Source organism: Varanus komodoensis, unplaced genomic scaffold (genome assembly GCF_004798865.1).
Source record: "Varanus komodoensis strain SLA01 unplaced genomic scaffold, ASM479886v1 scaffold19, whole genome shotgun sequence".
Taxonomy (NCBI): domain Eukaryota; kingdom Metazoa; phylum Chordata; class Lepidosauria; order Squamata; family Varanidae; genus Varanus; species Varanus komodoensis.
Window position 1 is genome coordinate 9,443,610 of NW_025335550.1, and position 15,572 is coordinate 9,459,181.

The 15,572-nt window shown below is 44.8% G+C and overlaps 1 protein-coding gene across 2 annotated transcripts in view; it reads left to right on the top strand.

Moving 5' to 3' along the window:
• USP10 (ubiquitin specific peptidase 10) overlaps positions 1–15,054 on the top strand; it is a 28,426-nt gene extending 13,372 nt beyond the window's left edge. For both annotated transcript variants that reach the window (XM_044427661.1, XM_044427660.1), the window contains exons 4-14: positions 226–1,203; positions 3,359–3,450; positions 3,714–3,823; positions 4,806–4,861; positions 5,629–5,732; positions 6,228–6,327; positions 7,333–7,513; positions 10,311–10,476; positions 12,189–12,333; positions 13,057–13,122; positions 13,936–15,054. In XM_044427661.1, coding sequence (XP_044283596.1) covers positions 226–1,203; positions 3,359–3,450; positions 3,714–3,823; positions 4,806–4,861; positions 5,629–5,732; positions 6,228–6,327; positions 7,333–7,513; positions 10,311–10,476; positions 12,189–12,333; positions 13,057–13,122; positions 13,936–14,123 — 2,186 coding nt within the window. In that variant the 3' untranslated portion in view covers positions 14,124–15,054. The remainder of the gene's footprint in view (positions 1–225; positions 1,204–3,358; positions 3,451–3,713; positions 3,824–4,805; positions 4,862–5,628; positions 5,733–6,227; positions 6,328–7,332; positions 7,514–10,310; positions 10,477–12,188; positions 12,334–13,056; positions 13,123–13,935) is intronic.
• Positions 15,055–15,572: the final 518 nt, after the last annotated feature.

Genomic DNA, 15,572 nt, shown 5'->3' on the forward strand with positions numbered 1-15,572 from the left:
GGTAAAATAATTAAGCTCGTTTTTGTTTTTTCCAGCTAAGTCACTGAAAATTAGGAATTGGAAATAATTTGACTGGCCAAAGGGGGGGCATAATTTGAAACAATAGATGACTGCCAGCATTTTTTGTATTTATGAAACTTAATAGCAAGGTGTTCTTCCTAGCCTCTTCCTATCCTTTTCTCCCGCACTGCGAAACATATTTTAAAAGACATCTCTTTTCCCCAGGGGACGAGTATCAGAGAATCGAATTTGGTGTTAATGAAGTTATTGAGACAGATTCATCTGTGCTGAATAACAGTGACTACAGTATTTCAAGTACGCTGAATCCTCAGGCACCAGAATTCATTCTCGGTTGTGCATCTACCCAGAAAGTACCCAGTGATGTACTCAGTGAAGCCAACTATAACTCCATTGACTGCCAGTTTACTGATCCTGTTCTCGCTTTGGATAACAGTTCTAATGCCGAAAATGATAATTTACCTGGGAGCCTTGGGCAAAGGGAGCGCAAAAAGAAGAAGAAACGACCTCCTGGATATTACAGTTACTTGGACGATGTCAGTGATGGCATCGTGCCTGCTGAGGCGTTGGTAAATGGACATGCAAATTCAACAGGACTTAATAGTATAAGCACAGACGATGTAGAACTTTCAGGTGATGTGTCGTCAGCCACTCCAAGGACTTGTAACAGCCCTGAAAATTCTGTGGACTTCGCTAATGAAGCTGCGTCTGACGAGTCTGTTTCTAGCCTGCTAGATGCTGCTAGGACTGCAGGGCAGCCTGAAGTAGGCAGTATCACTAATTTGGAACAGTCTTGTACCCTGTCCGAGCCTGGGAGAGACGGCCCATTAAGGACAGCTGTTGTGCAGCCTTATGCTGGTACTGATACTACTGAAAACCTGGGTGTTGCTAATGGACTATTGCACACTGTGGAAAGCACTGACTCTGACCAAGCTAAGCCCGAGGATGCTTCATCTACTGCTGAGGCAGCCGCCCCCGTTTCAGGATCAATCACAGTTAGTCAGCCTGCAAAATCATGGGCAAGTCTATTTCACAATTCCAAGCCCTCTGTTTCCACGCCTATGGCTTATGTGGAGACTAAGTATACCCCTCCTGCCACATCTCCCGTGGTCCCTGAGAAACAGGTTGAAGTCAAAGAGGGCCCTGTTCCAGTTTCTGAGGATCCTGTAGCCATAAAGATTGCAGGTATCATTAATGCATTGCAGATTTGAGCTGCAAAGATAAACAAGGTTATTCCAAAAGGGTTTGAAGGAGTGGAAGGTGTGAGTGGACCACATTGACTTGATGTTTTTGTATGGCCTTGGGTTTGACTTTAATAACATAACCGTCAGAAAATGATTAACTGGATGCTATAGTACTAATCTCTAGTCTTTTGCTTAGGGTAACGCTTATCTCCTTTTTTGTTAAGTGTCTTATCTGGTTTAAGTACACAATTGTAGACTGGTTTGTTTCCCTTTCAGTGTAAAGGCAGTGGTAGACATTTGCTCTTTGCTGTACACACCCTTGCAAGTGAAAAGCAGAGCTTTCTAGACTGGAATAGCATTCTTCTCTTCGAGAGTTATCTTTTTGCTGCAGTGAGCAGCAGGGATGAGTGCATCGCCATTGAGAAGGGCTTGCCAACTCAGCACTGCAAGTGTGCTGTGTCAGAGGGTCTTTGCTTGCAGTGTCCCCTCCCAGCCAGCCTCTCTCCACAGTGAAGACTGAGTAGTGTTTGGGGGAAAGACTGACCAGAGCTAGCCTCCTTGCCATCTTGCCTCATCACAAATGAGAACACATTTTAGTGCCCTCTGCTGCAGCTAGTGGGTGGGCCTGCAGTAGTGCACTGGTTGGAATGTAGACAGTTCTGTGGAATGAGCCAGGTTGTTGGTCTTACTGTGGCTGAACTAGCATCGTGTCACAGAGTATGTGGACTGCTTATTCCTGATTTCTTCCTCCCTTTGTACAGACAGGTACCATCAAAAAAGCATTAGCTGATTGTAATATCCGAACCTGTCATTTGGTGAAAAATCAGATTTGTGGTACATTCTGTATAATATGGGTATAATTCTACATAACTTGCAAAATAGGCCCCGTCATGAAAATTGAGTAGACAGTAGCATTGAAAGTCCCCAGTTCTTCATAAATGTGTATCAGTAACGGAAGCGCAGTGAGATGGAATTGCATCCCCACAAGCGAATGATCTTGCATGTGAAGTTCACTGTGCTGCAGATGGAGCAAATTTGCAGCTGATAGAAATTCGAAAACGTTGGTGTTCAGAGTATAAAATTGCAAATCTTAATTCTATAAATGTCTGTGCCATATAATTTCCTGATGCAGGTAATCGTTCTATATCCTCCTTGCTAGGTAGACTCAGACCATATCTATAAGATGTTTCTTAAAAAAAAAACCTAGAGGCTGCTTATGAAATTTGACCGGATTTCATCAAAAACCAGTAATCTTATCAGTGGTAGTAGATTCTAACTGGGTGATCTGAAAACAGGAATAGAGGAAATGTGTTTATAATGGCGATGACACTTGCAGAGTTTAGCATTTTTAAAAGAGTGCCATTGTTAGGTTGGATTCATGCTGTTCAGTCATGTGCTTGCAAAGAAAAGATAACTTTTGTTGAATAACTTTTTTTCTTTCAAATCAGTAGAACGTTTGATTAGGGCTCTTCTTAGGCTTTTGATCATATCAACTGAGTTGTCTGCATATCTGTCTACCCGTTAGAATTTTTTGCTACTGAGTATGCTGAGCCTTGCAGATAAGGTCAGGCTTTTCAGAACTGGGCTTGACTACTGATTTAGACTAATGACTTGTCTACTTGATTTAATATTTTGGTCCTATAAATTTCTTTGTAATGTACCTTAATCTTTGTTACTGTTCCAGCAGGTGCCTTAGCATACCTCTGATTTACATAACTCACAGAATAGGTTAGAATGCATGTATAATACATGTGGCTAGAATGAAAATGGCTCTTACCTGCAGAAAACTTAAATCTCTTCTGAGTGTTTATAAGGGTCATTGGGAACCTCAGAGCATCTCCTGGAAGTGCCTCCAGAACATGTATACAAGTGGAAAGTAGTAAATACTGTGCATATGTATTCCCAGGAGCAGTTCTAGGTAAAGTGATATACCTGTAACATTCCATAGGGAAGTGAGCCCTGGTAAGTTGGAGATAAAGCATAACTAAATGTGCAGCGAGAAAGCAGCGTGTGTGAATTCCTTTCTTTGGCCACAAGGGGATGCTAAAATTCTTTTTTTTCTTTATCTCCATTACATGTGCAGCAGACAAGATTTTGTTCAGTCGAAAATGAACTGGTTTTTGTTGATGTGCTTGAATGTGTTTTTCATTTGACAGAATTACTGGAAAATGTAAAACTAATACATAAACCAGTATCCTTGCAGCCACGAGGACTGATCAATAAAGGAAACTGGTGTTATATCAACGCTGTATCCTTGGAAAAGTGCTACCCGGGTTTTGTTGTGTATTTCTTTTATTCAAATGTCATAGATTCCTGCACCATAAATGCGAACTACTGAATACAAAATGTGAACCAGATACGGAAGGAGTAGTCAGTGAGTTTTAGTACAGCTCCTGGCTTCCTTGTTCCGTAAGGAGCTTTAGTTGGTTTTGCTCAAAGACGTGGATACGGTGCATGCATAAAATGGATCTGGCTATCTTTATTAACTGGCTCCTTAATGCAGTTCTGTAGACACTGCAAGCTTTGGTTGCTTGCCCTCCTATGTATCACCTAATGAAGTCCATTCCAATGTATTCGAAGTCACAGCGGCCGTGTACGTCAACACCAATGATAGACAGTTTGTAAGTAACTTTGAAAATCGATCCTCATGTTTGAAGTAGGGTATAAGTTAATGGATGTGCCGGTATTTATAAGAAAGGACCATACTATAATAGCTTAAACATTGGAAATAGAATGCTGGGAATATAGCATCTGTGCGTTAAGTGTAGTCTACATAGATTGTCAGTAATTTTTCTATTATAAATTGGTACAGAGGATCTGCTCTGGAACTAAATTAGCCAACGGTTGATATATGTATTTGGTTCCCCCTACCACTTCTGTGGTGTGGGAATAAACTAAAATTGATGAGGACATGAAATACTTGCTTTCCCTCAGCTCTGAAGAAACTGCAGTCTTTCATTCTATGGGCTAGCTTGCCTGGTTTCATAAACCAGATCCCGGCTTGATATCTTGGTTTATTACCCAGTACTAAGCCTGAGTTTCCCCAGTTCGTACATAACAGGGAACTGTGACTTGGCTGTGTAAGCCAAGAATATTCTGAAGGCAATGAGTACAGGAGAGTGAGAAAGGAGCGCTTTGTCCCTTTGCTCGTTCCTGTTTTCAGGAATGAAGTATGTGGCATAAAGAAACGGTTCGATTTAGCCAGTGTGATTTGGCTCCCTGCCTCCTTCAGCTGTGCCAGACAGGTATGTCCCGTCCATCTCATACCTACCACATGGAGGGAAGACTTGGAAGCCTAAGTCATTGCTCATCTTCTCTGCTGAGAAGCAAATGTTTCTAGGGTTGCATTTAGTTGCATCAGCTGAGGAGCATGACTTATAAAACAAGTAGCAGTAGCAGTTTTAAGGAAGACTGTAATGCAGTGAAGACCGTAAATTAGCAGTTTTGACCTGTAACGAGTTAATGAAATCCATCTTACCTGAACCTTGCTCTTTTAAGCCTTGCTCTGACCTTGGTCAGGGGCTTCTCTGAGCAGCTGCTCTTGATTACATGGGGAGTCTCTTTTCAACTGACACCAGTCTTCTTATTTTTGTCCTACTTCAGTGTCCGCCTAATGAATGAGTTCACAAATATGCCTGTCCCTCCTAAAGCAAAACAAGGTGGGTAGAAAATATCAACTGTTTATTGTCTGTTGATACATTGGTAAGGCAGTGGACCTTAATGTAGTCTCTGGATAGAATAGCCAAGATCCCAGTGCTCCCGCAGCACAAACCGGTCTGCCCTGTGAGGTGGGTGTTTCGTAAGATAAAGTGCATATTTCGAATAGAAGGCATACAGCCTCTGAGACGTTTTCTTTCCGAGCTATTAGGAGTTACTCAACCTCGCCTGAGGAGGAAAGCAGCTTGAGGCACTCCTCCTCCTGCACTTGAAGCAGTTACAGCTGCTTCCAAGCTGGCAAGAACCCTGTTGTGCCCACGTCCAGGGGCACGGGGAGACTTGCTCATATTCAGCCACATGTCTTAAATTTGATCTGTTGCCGCAGATGAACTTAAAAAAGAAAAAATCAACTGCAGCTCTGTGCTGAGCCATTGCCTCTGTTTCTTTTGTAATGCCCTCTGAATTCAGGATGAGCCACCCTAGGTTTCTACCTGTGTTCAACCTCAGTAACTCAGCTGCAGTCGCCAGGGGAGTTCTGTACTCGCCTTGCCCTCTGTTGCGTGCTTGGTCCCACCACATTATGGTTCCGGGTTTAGACAAGCCGGTATGGTATTGGTATGGGAATCTGGATCCTGGTGGCTTGGATTTTTTTGGGACTGTACCATTGCTGTAACGGTTGTGTGTTCCGAAATCTGGCCTTGGAACGCATCAGCTCATCTTGATAACACAGTTTCTCTCCTCCCTACCCCCCCCCCACGCTGCCTTGCAGCTCTAGGTGATAAAATTGCAAGAGACATCAGGCCTGGGGCTGCCTTTGAACCCACGTACATTTATAGATTGCTGACGGTTATCAAGTCAAGTCTGTCAGAAAAGGTGAGGATCATATTTTTTAAGACGTTTCTTCCTTATTCTGCATGTTATATAAGTAGCCCTATGAAGATCCAAGTTTGCAGTGCTGTTCTACTGCGGGAACTAATACAGTCCTGGCTGTAGAAGATTGTATGTACTTCCATCTAATCTAAAATGCCCAAATAGTGCGAGCTAGACAGTGTTAAAGGAACGATTCAGTTGTGCATAGAAGACAGAGCAGGCGGGTGCAAAGATGGTGCTTGCGTCCGTGCTGTCTTCCTCCACACACTTCGGAAAATCCCTAACTAGGACTGGCCTTGGGCCGGGTTCTCAGCCTGCTTTTAAAAACTCCGTTTGGGAGTCCATTCAAGTCTAGTGCTGATTTGGAAACTTAATTTAACTTCACAGCATTATCTGCTCATACACTGGGTCCCTCCTCAGATCTTGAGTAAAGCTGGCAAGCTTTCAAGTTTGGATACGAAGTGTCTGTACTCTAAAAAGGCCTATCTGTTTATTCAGGGCAGACAAGAAGATGCTGAAGAGTATCTGGGATTTATTCTGAATGGGCTGCATGAGGAAATGCTGATTCTGAAGAAATTACTATCTCCGCATAGCGAAAGTGAGTTTTCCAAACGAAGATGAATGGGCGTTAATCTCCACGCAGACTTTGTGCCGACACAATTATTTCAGGTTTTCTTTTCTGTAACCGTAGTGGTTTATTATATCTTTAATACATAAATCATAGCTAATGATTTGGCATAGAGCCACACTGAAAAAGTTGTTTGAAGTGGGTTTGCAAACTGCTGTGTGTGCTGAAGCGCTGCGTCTGTGCTGCAAACTGTATAATAAAGGCAGTGTTCCCACTTCTTGAGCGCCTCTGTTCGAGGAGCTGGCAAGATGCTCTCACCGGCATCTCCCCGCTCCCAATTCTTCTCCGTGGTGAGGTGGGTCTTAAGCTCAGGGCTGTCAAGGGCAGGCATGTCCAGGCCTCTCTCAAGGGCCCCAGCAAGAGCTCTGGAGTTGCTTCCTGTGTCCATTGGTGCGGCCTGCTTGTTTACTTGCCCCTGCTCTGGTCCTGACAAAGATGGCATTGAGAAGGAGCAACTATGCATGTATTACCTGGTGGCTCACAGGCCTGCCAAGCAAGTGGTCGCACTGAGGAGGAGGAGGAGGAGGAGGAGGAGGAGGAGGAGGAGGATTCAGAACAGCATCCAGTGTTAAAGTTGGTGAGAAGGTAGATTCACTGAGGGCCACGTCCCTTTGAGAGTGTGTTGCCCAAGCGCCCTCCAAAACTTGGACCCGGTGCTACTGAGCTGAACCATAGTTCCACTGTCCCTAGTAGGACTTCAGTCTTGACACTTCCATTTTACATGTTCTGTCGTTGCTGGGCCATAATCTTGCATTTTAGTGAAAGAACAGTTAGGAGTGTTGAAATGACCACCATCTGAAGTTGTGGAAGAATCAGCAGCTGCTTTTATTGGTAGCCGCTGCATCTTTTTGCACGAAAAGCTTCATGACGCATCAGGCTGCATTTCAGTGCAGAACAAAGATGTCCGCCCTCAGAATCGCTGTCGTCCAGAGACGATCCGGATCAAATGCTGCGATGTCCTTTCTCTCCCTAAAGAACTCGTGGTTCCCAATGGTCCAGAGGCTCAGCCTGTGAATGAAGAGGAGGAACAGGAAGAACCAGCGGAAGGCAGTGAAGATGAGTGGGAACAAGTTGGACCACGCAACAAATCCTCTGTCACTCGACAGACAGATTTTGTCCAGACGCCAATCACAGATATTTTCGGTGGCCACATAAGGTATTATGCACTTTAATTACATTTGGTTGAATCTAAGGAGCAGGTTTACGAGGGGGAATTGGCAGCGGTGCCGACGCCTCCCAACTCTCCGCTCTCCTCCCTGTTTTACATTCTTGATTCAACTTATCCATCAGGCAGTTCCTGCTCCTAAAAACAACCAGCTTTTGAATCAATTCCAAACTCAAAATGTTAGTTCTCACTCAGAGCTGTTCTGCATGGAAGCATCACTCGGGGAGCTCCTTGGCCAAGCCAGCAGAGGGTGTGGGGAGGGCTGTATGGAAGACTCCCCACAGCATTCCTCCGAAGAGGCTGATGTGCAAAGTGCCCTGTATATATTTGCCAGTAAGCAGAAAACAGGAGTCTGTTGTGTTCTGTATGGATACTTTTGCATGCAGGTCCTGTGCATGCGCACCCAAAATACTTTCCAGAGAATCTGAGATTAATCTGTTACCTGAGGATCATAATCTCAGGTAACGGAGTAATCTTTAGAATCTCATGCTAAGATTAGCATAATCTTTAGAAATGTCCTCGAAAGAGGATACCGATTCCACTGGGATGGTCAGTTGCCTGTTTGTTCATTGGTACAGGCCTCCACTGTCAGCCTACCTGTTCTCCAAGTGTACCTTTTCTCCCCTTTCCGCCCTTTAAAGAAATCATGTTAAATTCAGTGCTTTTTTTGCAGCTGATGTGAACATCAGTTTACATTACTAGGTAAATTTGTACATGTTCCCAAATCACAGCGTGTGTTACACAGGTGGTAAGAATACATTTTAGGAATGACCTTTTTTGAAGTTCTTAGGCCCTTGGGCTTCTAAGGTGGGACATGACCACCTGGCTCTAGTTTTATTTATTCTTTTTATTTATAAAATGTATTAAGCAACTGTCAGCTTGTGTACAATCCAAGAAAATCAATACAGAAAATAACACGTAAAGAATGCATGAAATTTCATCAAGTAGCTAAAATGAACCGCTGTTCTTTCTAATCTGGGTCACATGCCAGGTGGAAAAAGAATTGATTTCAGTTTTCATAGACATTCCTCTCTCCCAAAGTAAGAGAAGATGCTGTGACTAATAAATTATGAACCCATTTTGAATGAACTGCATGTTCACAAATAGAATACTGTTGCGCAGAAACACGCATCCAAGAATCGAAAAATATTCCTGTAAGTAAAATATCTGTTAGCACATCTTTGAAGCTGCCTTACTTGCCATTCAAGCATGACAGAATGTTTTGTAATTGATGGGACACAAAAAAACAAGTTCTGCATACTTTGGAGTCCTATTGTATATGTTTAAGTTGGCAACAATTGTTAGCACGGAGCATAGCGTCCTCTGTTGGCATCCAGAGGAAGCAAGATGAAACTGAGGATTCCTGTTTTCTTTTTAAAAGAAGGAATGTCTTGCCGAATGGGAGAACCACAAGGCTCTAATCCCACATGTGTTGTCTGCTTTCTGCCACACCCGTCCTACTCACTCTACAAAGTAGGTCACCGCAGAAACAGGATCCCGTGTTGGAAAGCTTTCTCTTGGGAGGCCAGTGACGGATATGTGAATGACCTAGTAGCAGTCTACCATGCCGTTGAAATGGCTGCGTTTCCCATTTTCCCCAGCAAAGAGCTGGAGTAGCACCTCCACGCTCCTCTAAATCCCCCCCCTTTCCCTTTTTCCCTGTCTTGGACCTCGCCGCTAGCAGAATTACGTGATCTTGCCAATGACCGCTGCTTCTGGTGACAAGGAAGCCGCGTGGCCCTCCAGTGGATTCCAGAGGGACCAGTGCAGCTCCCCCCTGGTCCCCTTGATCTCCCTCTTAGATCAAGACCAGTGATAGTTCCACTTCTGCAGTGGCTAAGCTCTGCTGCTGGTGTGCAAGTTTTTATGGAAGTAACGGATACTTCTCTCCTACAGTCATCCACAAGCACCACAAGGGATCTTGCTGCTCACGCGTTGGGAAGGGACCCTCTGCAAAACGCTGCTCTGAAGCATTCGCCGTGCTTAGTCACAGCCGGCCTCAAGTGCTCCCCGCCTGCCTAATGTTCAGGCACAATAAGCTGTCCTTGATCTGAATAAATACCCTGCCAGTTCTTGATGGGATGGTGCCACAGGCCCGATGCTAATGCGGTGCAGGGGGCGGGGCACCCCCTTGTGGCAGCCCAAGAAAGAGTGTATTCTTACCTCAGAAGAAAGATGCTACTGTGTGAAGAGGTGGAGGTGTGTCAGTATGAAAGAGGAGCTGAGCTTTGAGGTTAGGCCTCAACTGAAGAACCTAGATTTTATTCAGGATTTCATGTTCAGCATGTAATGGACAAACCTAAGCAAGTTGGACTCCATTTTAAGGATCTGAGCACGTTGAAGTCTTCCAGTGGACTATAAATCAGAAAGGGCAATTTGATGTGAGAAATGGAGTCTGGGTGTAGTTCCCGGCTAATTATGACTTAAAAGGGGAGTAGAAGGCAGAGAAGGACTGTGTTTATTAAGCTGTTCTTTCCACCCCATCTCTTCCACTGGGCATATTATTAAGTCATATTTCAATTTTTCACAAAGCCTAAAATTTTCAGTTTCCCGATTTTGGACTTAATTATTATTCTTATGAACTCTTCAAGTGGTTCAAATGTGGTGTGTGTGCAGCACACATGGGTCTCCCTTGAGGTTCTGCTGAGGACCGTGTCCATAAGACGTTTTACACGCACTTGCAGAAAGACAGATGTGAATGTGTGTCTTCATCACAATTTTCCTTGCCGGGGGCAGATTTTGAAAAGTTTTCATCAACACACTTGTTCATTTGCCCTCCTTTCTCCAGATCTGTGGTTTACCAACAGAGTTCAAAGGAGTCGGCAACTCTGCAGCCGTTTTTCACTCTGCAACTGGACATCCAGTCTGATAAGATACGCACGGTTCAGGATGCGCTGGAAAGCTTGGTGGCAAGAGAGTCTGTCCAGGGTTATACCACAAAAACGAAGCAGGAGGTAGGCATTTTCCTGACCGTCTTAAGCTTTTGCCACCAGGGACCATATTTAATTAAGGTGTCAGTTCACCCTTTTAGCTACATGAAGCTGCATTGCACTGGGTTATACCATTTCTCTGTCTAGCCTATATTGTCTGTTTTGAATGGCATGGAAGCAGCTCTCCGGGTACTCAGGAGGTGATGCTTGGCCTTGGTACCGGAACGGGATGTGCCAGGGACTGAACCTAGGGTCCTCTTTATGCGAATCATGTACTCTGCCACTGAAGTTTGGTTCCCAGAAAGTGTCTGTAATGCAAACCCAGCACCCGTGAATCATCCCGAGAGCCTGCAGTCTTGTGGCTTTGGAATTCTAGACTGATCCCAAGCTTAGTATGGACATCGTCAGGGCAAGTGACACCATGTAAATGGGGCAGTGCTCCATAGAGATTCGGAGACCAGGTCACTTCTTTTCCTCTTTGTGTTTCTGCTCTTCATATTGGGAGTTGAAAGGTGCCAAGTTTTGTGTGTCTACCCATTGTGTAAGAAGCACTGGCCTGTGCCGCCTCATTCTGAATGCTGCTGATTCAGCCGAGTCCTCTGCAGAATTAACATGAAAATAACCTTGTGAATGGCTCTAGCACTTAACTACTTGGTCATGGGCTCTTCACTGTCCTGTAATAAAAAAGCCATACAGATAATTAAAAGCACAAGGCTTCTGCCATAATTTTTTCATAATTGATAGAATTATGAATATGCCCAGTATTTTTCCACTGCTGCTCTTCATCAGAAAGTGGTTGGATATAGCCAGAGATGGGTTTTTTAAGCACAGGAAGCACAGGAAATCTCTGTAAACAGAGTGGAGTGCCACATGATAGAAAGGCGTCTGGGGGTGGGGAGAAGCAACCACCTGGAGTGAAGGGTGGGAAGTGTGTTGCCCTGAAAAATTAGGTGTAGGCAAACTTGGCCTGTCTGGATTCTTAAATCTGATGCGCGTGGGAGTAAGGTGGGAGCATATCCCCTTGGTCGTCTGAGAGGCATCCTTGTACGGGAGGAGAAGCTGCAGTGCCACCTTGTCAGGGGTCACCACATAGATTTTCTTTGGCCAGCCACTCACCCTGGCTTTTGGTACATACATGGTTTTAGTCTCCTCTTTACTTGACAGCCCAAACGCTCAATTATGGCTTCTAGAAAAAATGGGTGTTCTCTTGAGGTGCGAGTCTGGTCTGGTTTATATTTTAGTGTCTAGTCTGGGAAGAGCACAAGCTTCTCAAAGTGCCTTAAAAAGTTCTCTCTGCACTGATTATGCCCATAGTCCTCTATCTGTCACACCTCACACCAACTGCGCGCACCGCCAGTTAAATATTCTTCAGTCATGTCCACAGTGTCCCTGGCATGGTTCAGAACTGGAGGTGTACAGCTGGATGGAAGGCCAGTTTTGGATCAGAAAGTGCCCACTAAGCGTTTTCTTTATTGAAAGCCTTCACGAATATGGAAGTGGGTGGAGAGGTAGGGATTGAGAGAGATACCGGGCCTACAGAAATATCCGTCTCCCTTTGACTTTCCTTGCATTGCAACCTGGAACTGAATGGACGCAGGTGGCCATGTTGCCCCTTGAAGTATGCAGGGTATGCCACCTTGTGAAGCTACCAAAAAAAGTGTGGGGGGTGCACCTGCCTTCGAACTGATGTCTGCAGTCGGCATCTTCAGCAGAACAGCCTGCTTTTTCTTTGCTAGGTGGAAATCAGCCGAAGAGTGACTCTCGAGGAGCTCCCTCCGGTCCTTGTTCTGCACCTCAAACGTTTTGTCTACGAAAAAACAGGAGGGTGTCAGAAGCTAATTAAAAATATCGAGTATCCCGTTGACCTGGAAATAAGTAAAGGTGAATTGACTGTGGGTGCGGGGGAGAAAATCCTGCTGCTTCATGTCCCCAGGGCTGTGAAAGAAGACGCCCTTGTTGGAACACATGCCTGCCCTTAGGGAGGGCCAGGCCACCCCCAGTGAGTTGTGCTTGACACGGCAGATCGGTGGCTATGAATTACTCTCCACCGCCATCATTTTCAGGAAAGTGATTCTGTGGAGTAGTTCCACAGTCATCTTAAATTAGCATGTGACAAATGCTTCATCCGAATGTCATCTGGAAATCCTTTGTGTCAAACCAGTGCCATTTCAGTTAGCTTGGCATTTATGTATTGTTTTGATCCCAGGGGAAATTACACGAAGCCAAGAGCTGTGACTTGACTCCTTGTCATCATCTCGGAAATGTTTCTCACATCCTTACTCTCAAACGTTTGCTGCTGTTAGTTTACCTCTGTTTTGTCCAGTCCCAGGGTGTGGCACCGCAGCACCTCTGCTGTATTTGTGTGATACATGGAAATCTGGTGCAGCCCTCAAATGGGCTAAGGTTGGGGAGAAGCATCTGGCTCCTTACGGAAGATGGCTGTGCCCCCTGAGTCATCACAGTAGAACTACCATCCGCAGACTAGGATTGCCGTATTTCTTTTGCGCTCCCCCCTTGTTTGGTTGCCTACAGAGAAAGAAAGAGGTCAGGCAGCTGGCAGTACCAAAAGCAGGAACTCACTAGCTTGCTGTGTGTGTCTTTCAGAGCTGCTGTCTCCAGGTGTCAAAAGTAAGATTTTTAAAGGCCAAAGAACCTACCGGCTCTTTGCAGGTATGTGCTTATTAATCATAAGAAATGCGTTTTGACACAACAGAGCCCTGCTGCGGGCAAGATCAGCGCCGGCAGCTAAAATTAAAATCGTTCCCGATGGGCTAAGCTCCGGAATTAGGATTTTGATCATGGGCGTTCAACAAAGATGTCTTGATTTTCTGTCAAGAGTCAAACTTTTCAGCATTTCTCTGACATTGCTCGGCACACATCACTGATAGCAGCAACTTGTGCACAATTTAGAGCCTTTCTGAAGGAAATGGCAGTAACTTGGGAAATGGGTGTGTGGGAGACAAGGGGGCCCGCTGCCAAGTGTACAGTTGGCTGCCAATTTTTTCTTACACAGATTTGGTTGTGACACGAGTGTTGCAGAAGTTCTCTTTAAATGAATACAGGGCTGAGAGAGACATTTTCCCTCGCATGCAGCGTAACTGGCTTGAGAAAATAGCCAGGTGTCAGTATCTCTTCACGTTTCCGCAGTTTTCTAAAAGTTGACTGCGTGAGCATGCAGAGTGCAAGGGAAGGAAATTTCTCTCCCTTTGGAGGAAGGGGGAAGCAACAGGAGTCGGCTGGGCTAGTTCTTCCTCCTGTGCTCCAGCGCAAAGGAGAGCGTGCCCCGGCCTTTCCCGGCAGCCCAAGGCCTTGGAGGCGCATGCGCAGTCAGGCAAGGGAGGCCGCCAGGCGTTGGCGGGAGCCTTGCGCGCTAACCATGATGCACGAACGGACGCCCGTCGGGGCCAGCCGGCATCCGCTGGAATGCACTCTGGGGCTGCCCCGTCCGCCTGTCCATCCTGTTTTCTTTTGGTCTCTCGATAGTTGTCTATCATCATGGAAACAGTGCGACTGGTGGGCACTACACCACAGACGTCTTCCAGATCGGTCTCAACGGCTGGTTGCGCATAGATGACCAGGCCGTCAAAGTGATTGCCCAGTACCAGGTGTTGAAGCCGTCTGCCGAGCGCACAGCCTACCTCCTGTACTACCGCCGAGTTGACCTGCTTTGAAACGCCCTGTCTTTCTGCTGTGTTTGCCAGATTACCTGCTTTCTAGAACGCCAACTCTCTCTAACTCCCCCCTCCCCGCCTTTCAGCGCTCTTCCGAGTGACTCCTTTCCCCCTCTCTCCCTCTCCTTCCACAACTGTGGGGTAGAGCGAAAGGGAAGACTTCCTTTCTGGGTTTTGTGAACCGCCTATTTGGTGTTGGCTTTCTGACTTTGCCGAATGAAGTCTTTTAGGTTTGAAAGACTCAGTCTCACAAATCACACACAGAGTATTTTTTGTGCTAATGCTGAATCCTAAGAGATTAAAACGGGGGATTTGCAACTGATTCCCACTTTCTAATTGCATAGTAGAAACAGCTCTGCACCAGCAACAGAACTTGTAGATTTCTGTGAAAATGTTTTATCTTTACTTAAATTAAAAAAACTAAAAAAAAGGTCCTCTCTATGTCCTCCCCTACTAGGTTTTTTGTTTTTTGTTTTGTTTTTTTTGATAAATGGTAAAAAAAAAAAATGAGCCAGTGTCTATCAAGGAAAAAGTGGTCCTCATTTAAAAGAATTACCCTACAGAAAAGTATAATATACAGAATTGCTGGTTCCTGATAGGGAAAAATACACATTTTACTAATTGTGTGATGAGAAACTGCTTTAAGTACACATTGCAGCTCAAGATACTTGGAGTTAAAATGTTAGTCTATATAGATGGGTGATTGTAACTTTATTGCTATTAAGAGATTTCAAAACTGCATTTATGCTTCTGTGTACATGGGATTTTAAAACAAAAATGGGCAAAATAATGAAGGTTGATATTTCTTTCAGTCTGCTTTGTTTAATTTTGCTGTCTGCTCTCCTATAATGTTGAGTTCCTAAGTGTACACAGTCTAGTGATATCTAGGAGTATAAAGTCGTCGCCCATCAATAAAAAAAGAAGTCACAAAGTTGGTTTAAAGCTCTGAGAGTGTTCTTTGATGAGGGGGTTCGCCAGGAAACAACAGCAAATTTGAAGGCTAAGATTTGCCAATTACTCCTTCCTGATTTTTCCCACTTCTGTTTAGGGATGCACATGAATTTTATGTTTGCCTACAGCCGGAAATCCCCCATTTGTATTCCCAAACATGAGTACATTTTTCTGGGAAAGCACACACATCCCAAACTCAAAAGGCTCATTCTCAAAATGTACACTCCAGAAGTATCTGCCCTTTAAAAAGACTGATTTGGGGGAAATTTGCGTTTTCACACTTTGGTCACTAGAGGGAACATATACCTACGGATGCTCACATACAGTTACCCAATAAAATAGGCAGCAGAGGAGGGAAGTTGACAATCAGCAGTTGACAATCAGGCAGACTGAGCTTCTGGGTAGAAACACGTTTGAATTGTGTTGATTCAGCCTTCCTTGGGTGTCCTTAAAAGGACAGTTAGACAAATCTGTGGCGGATAGGTCTATCAAGTGGTT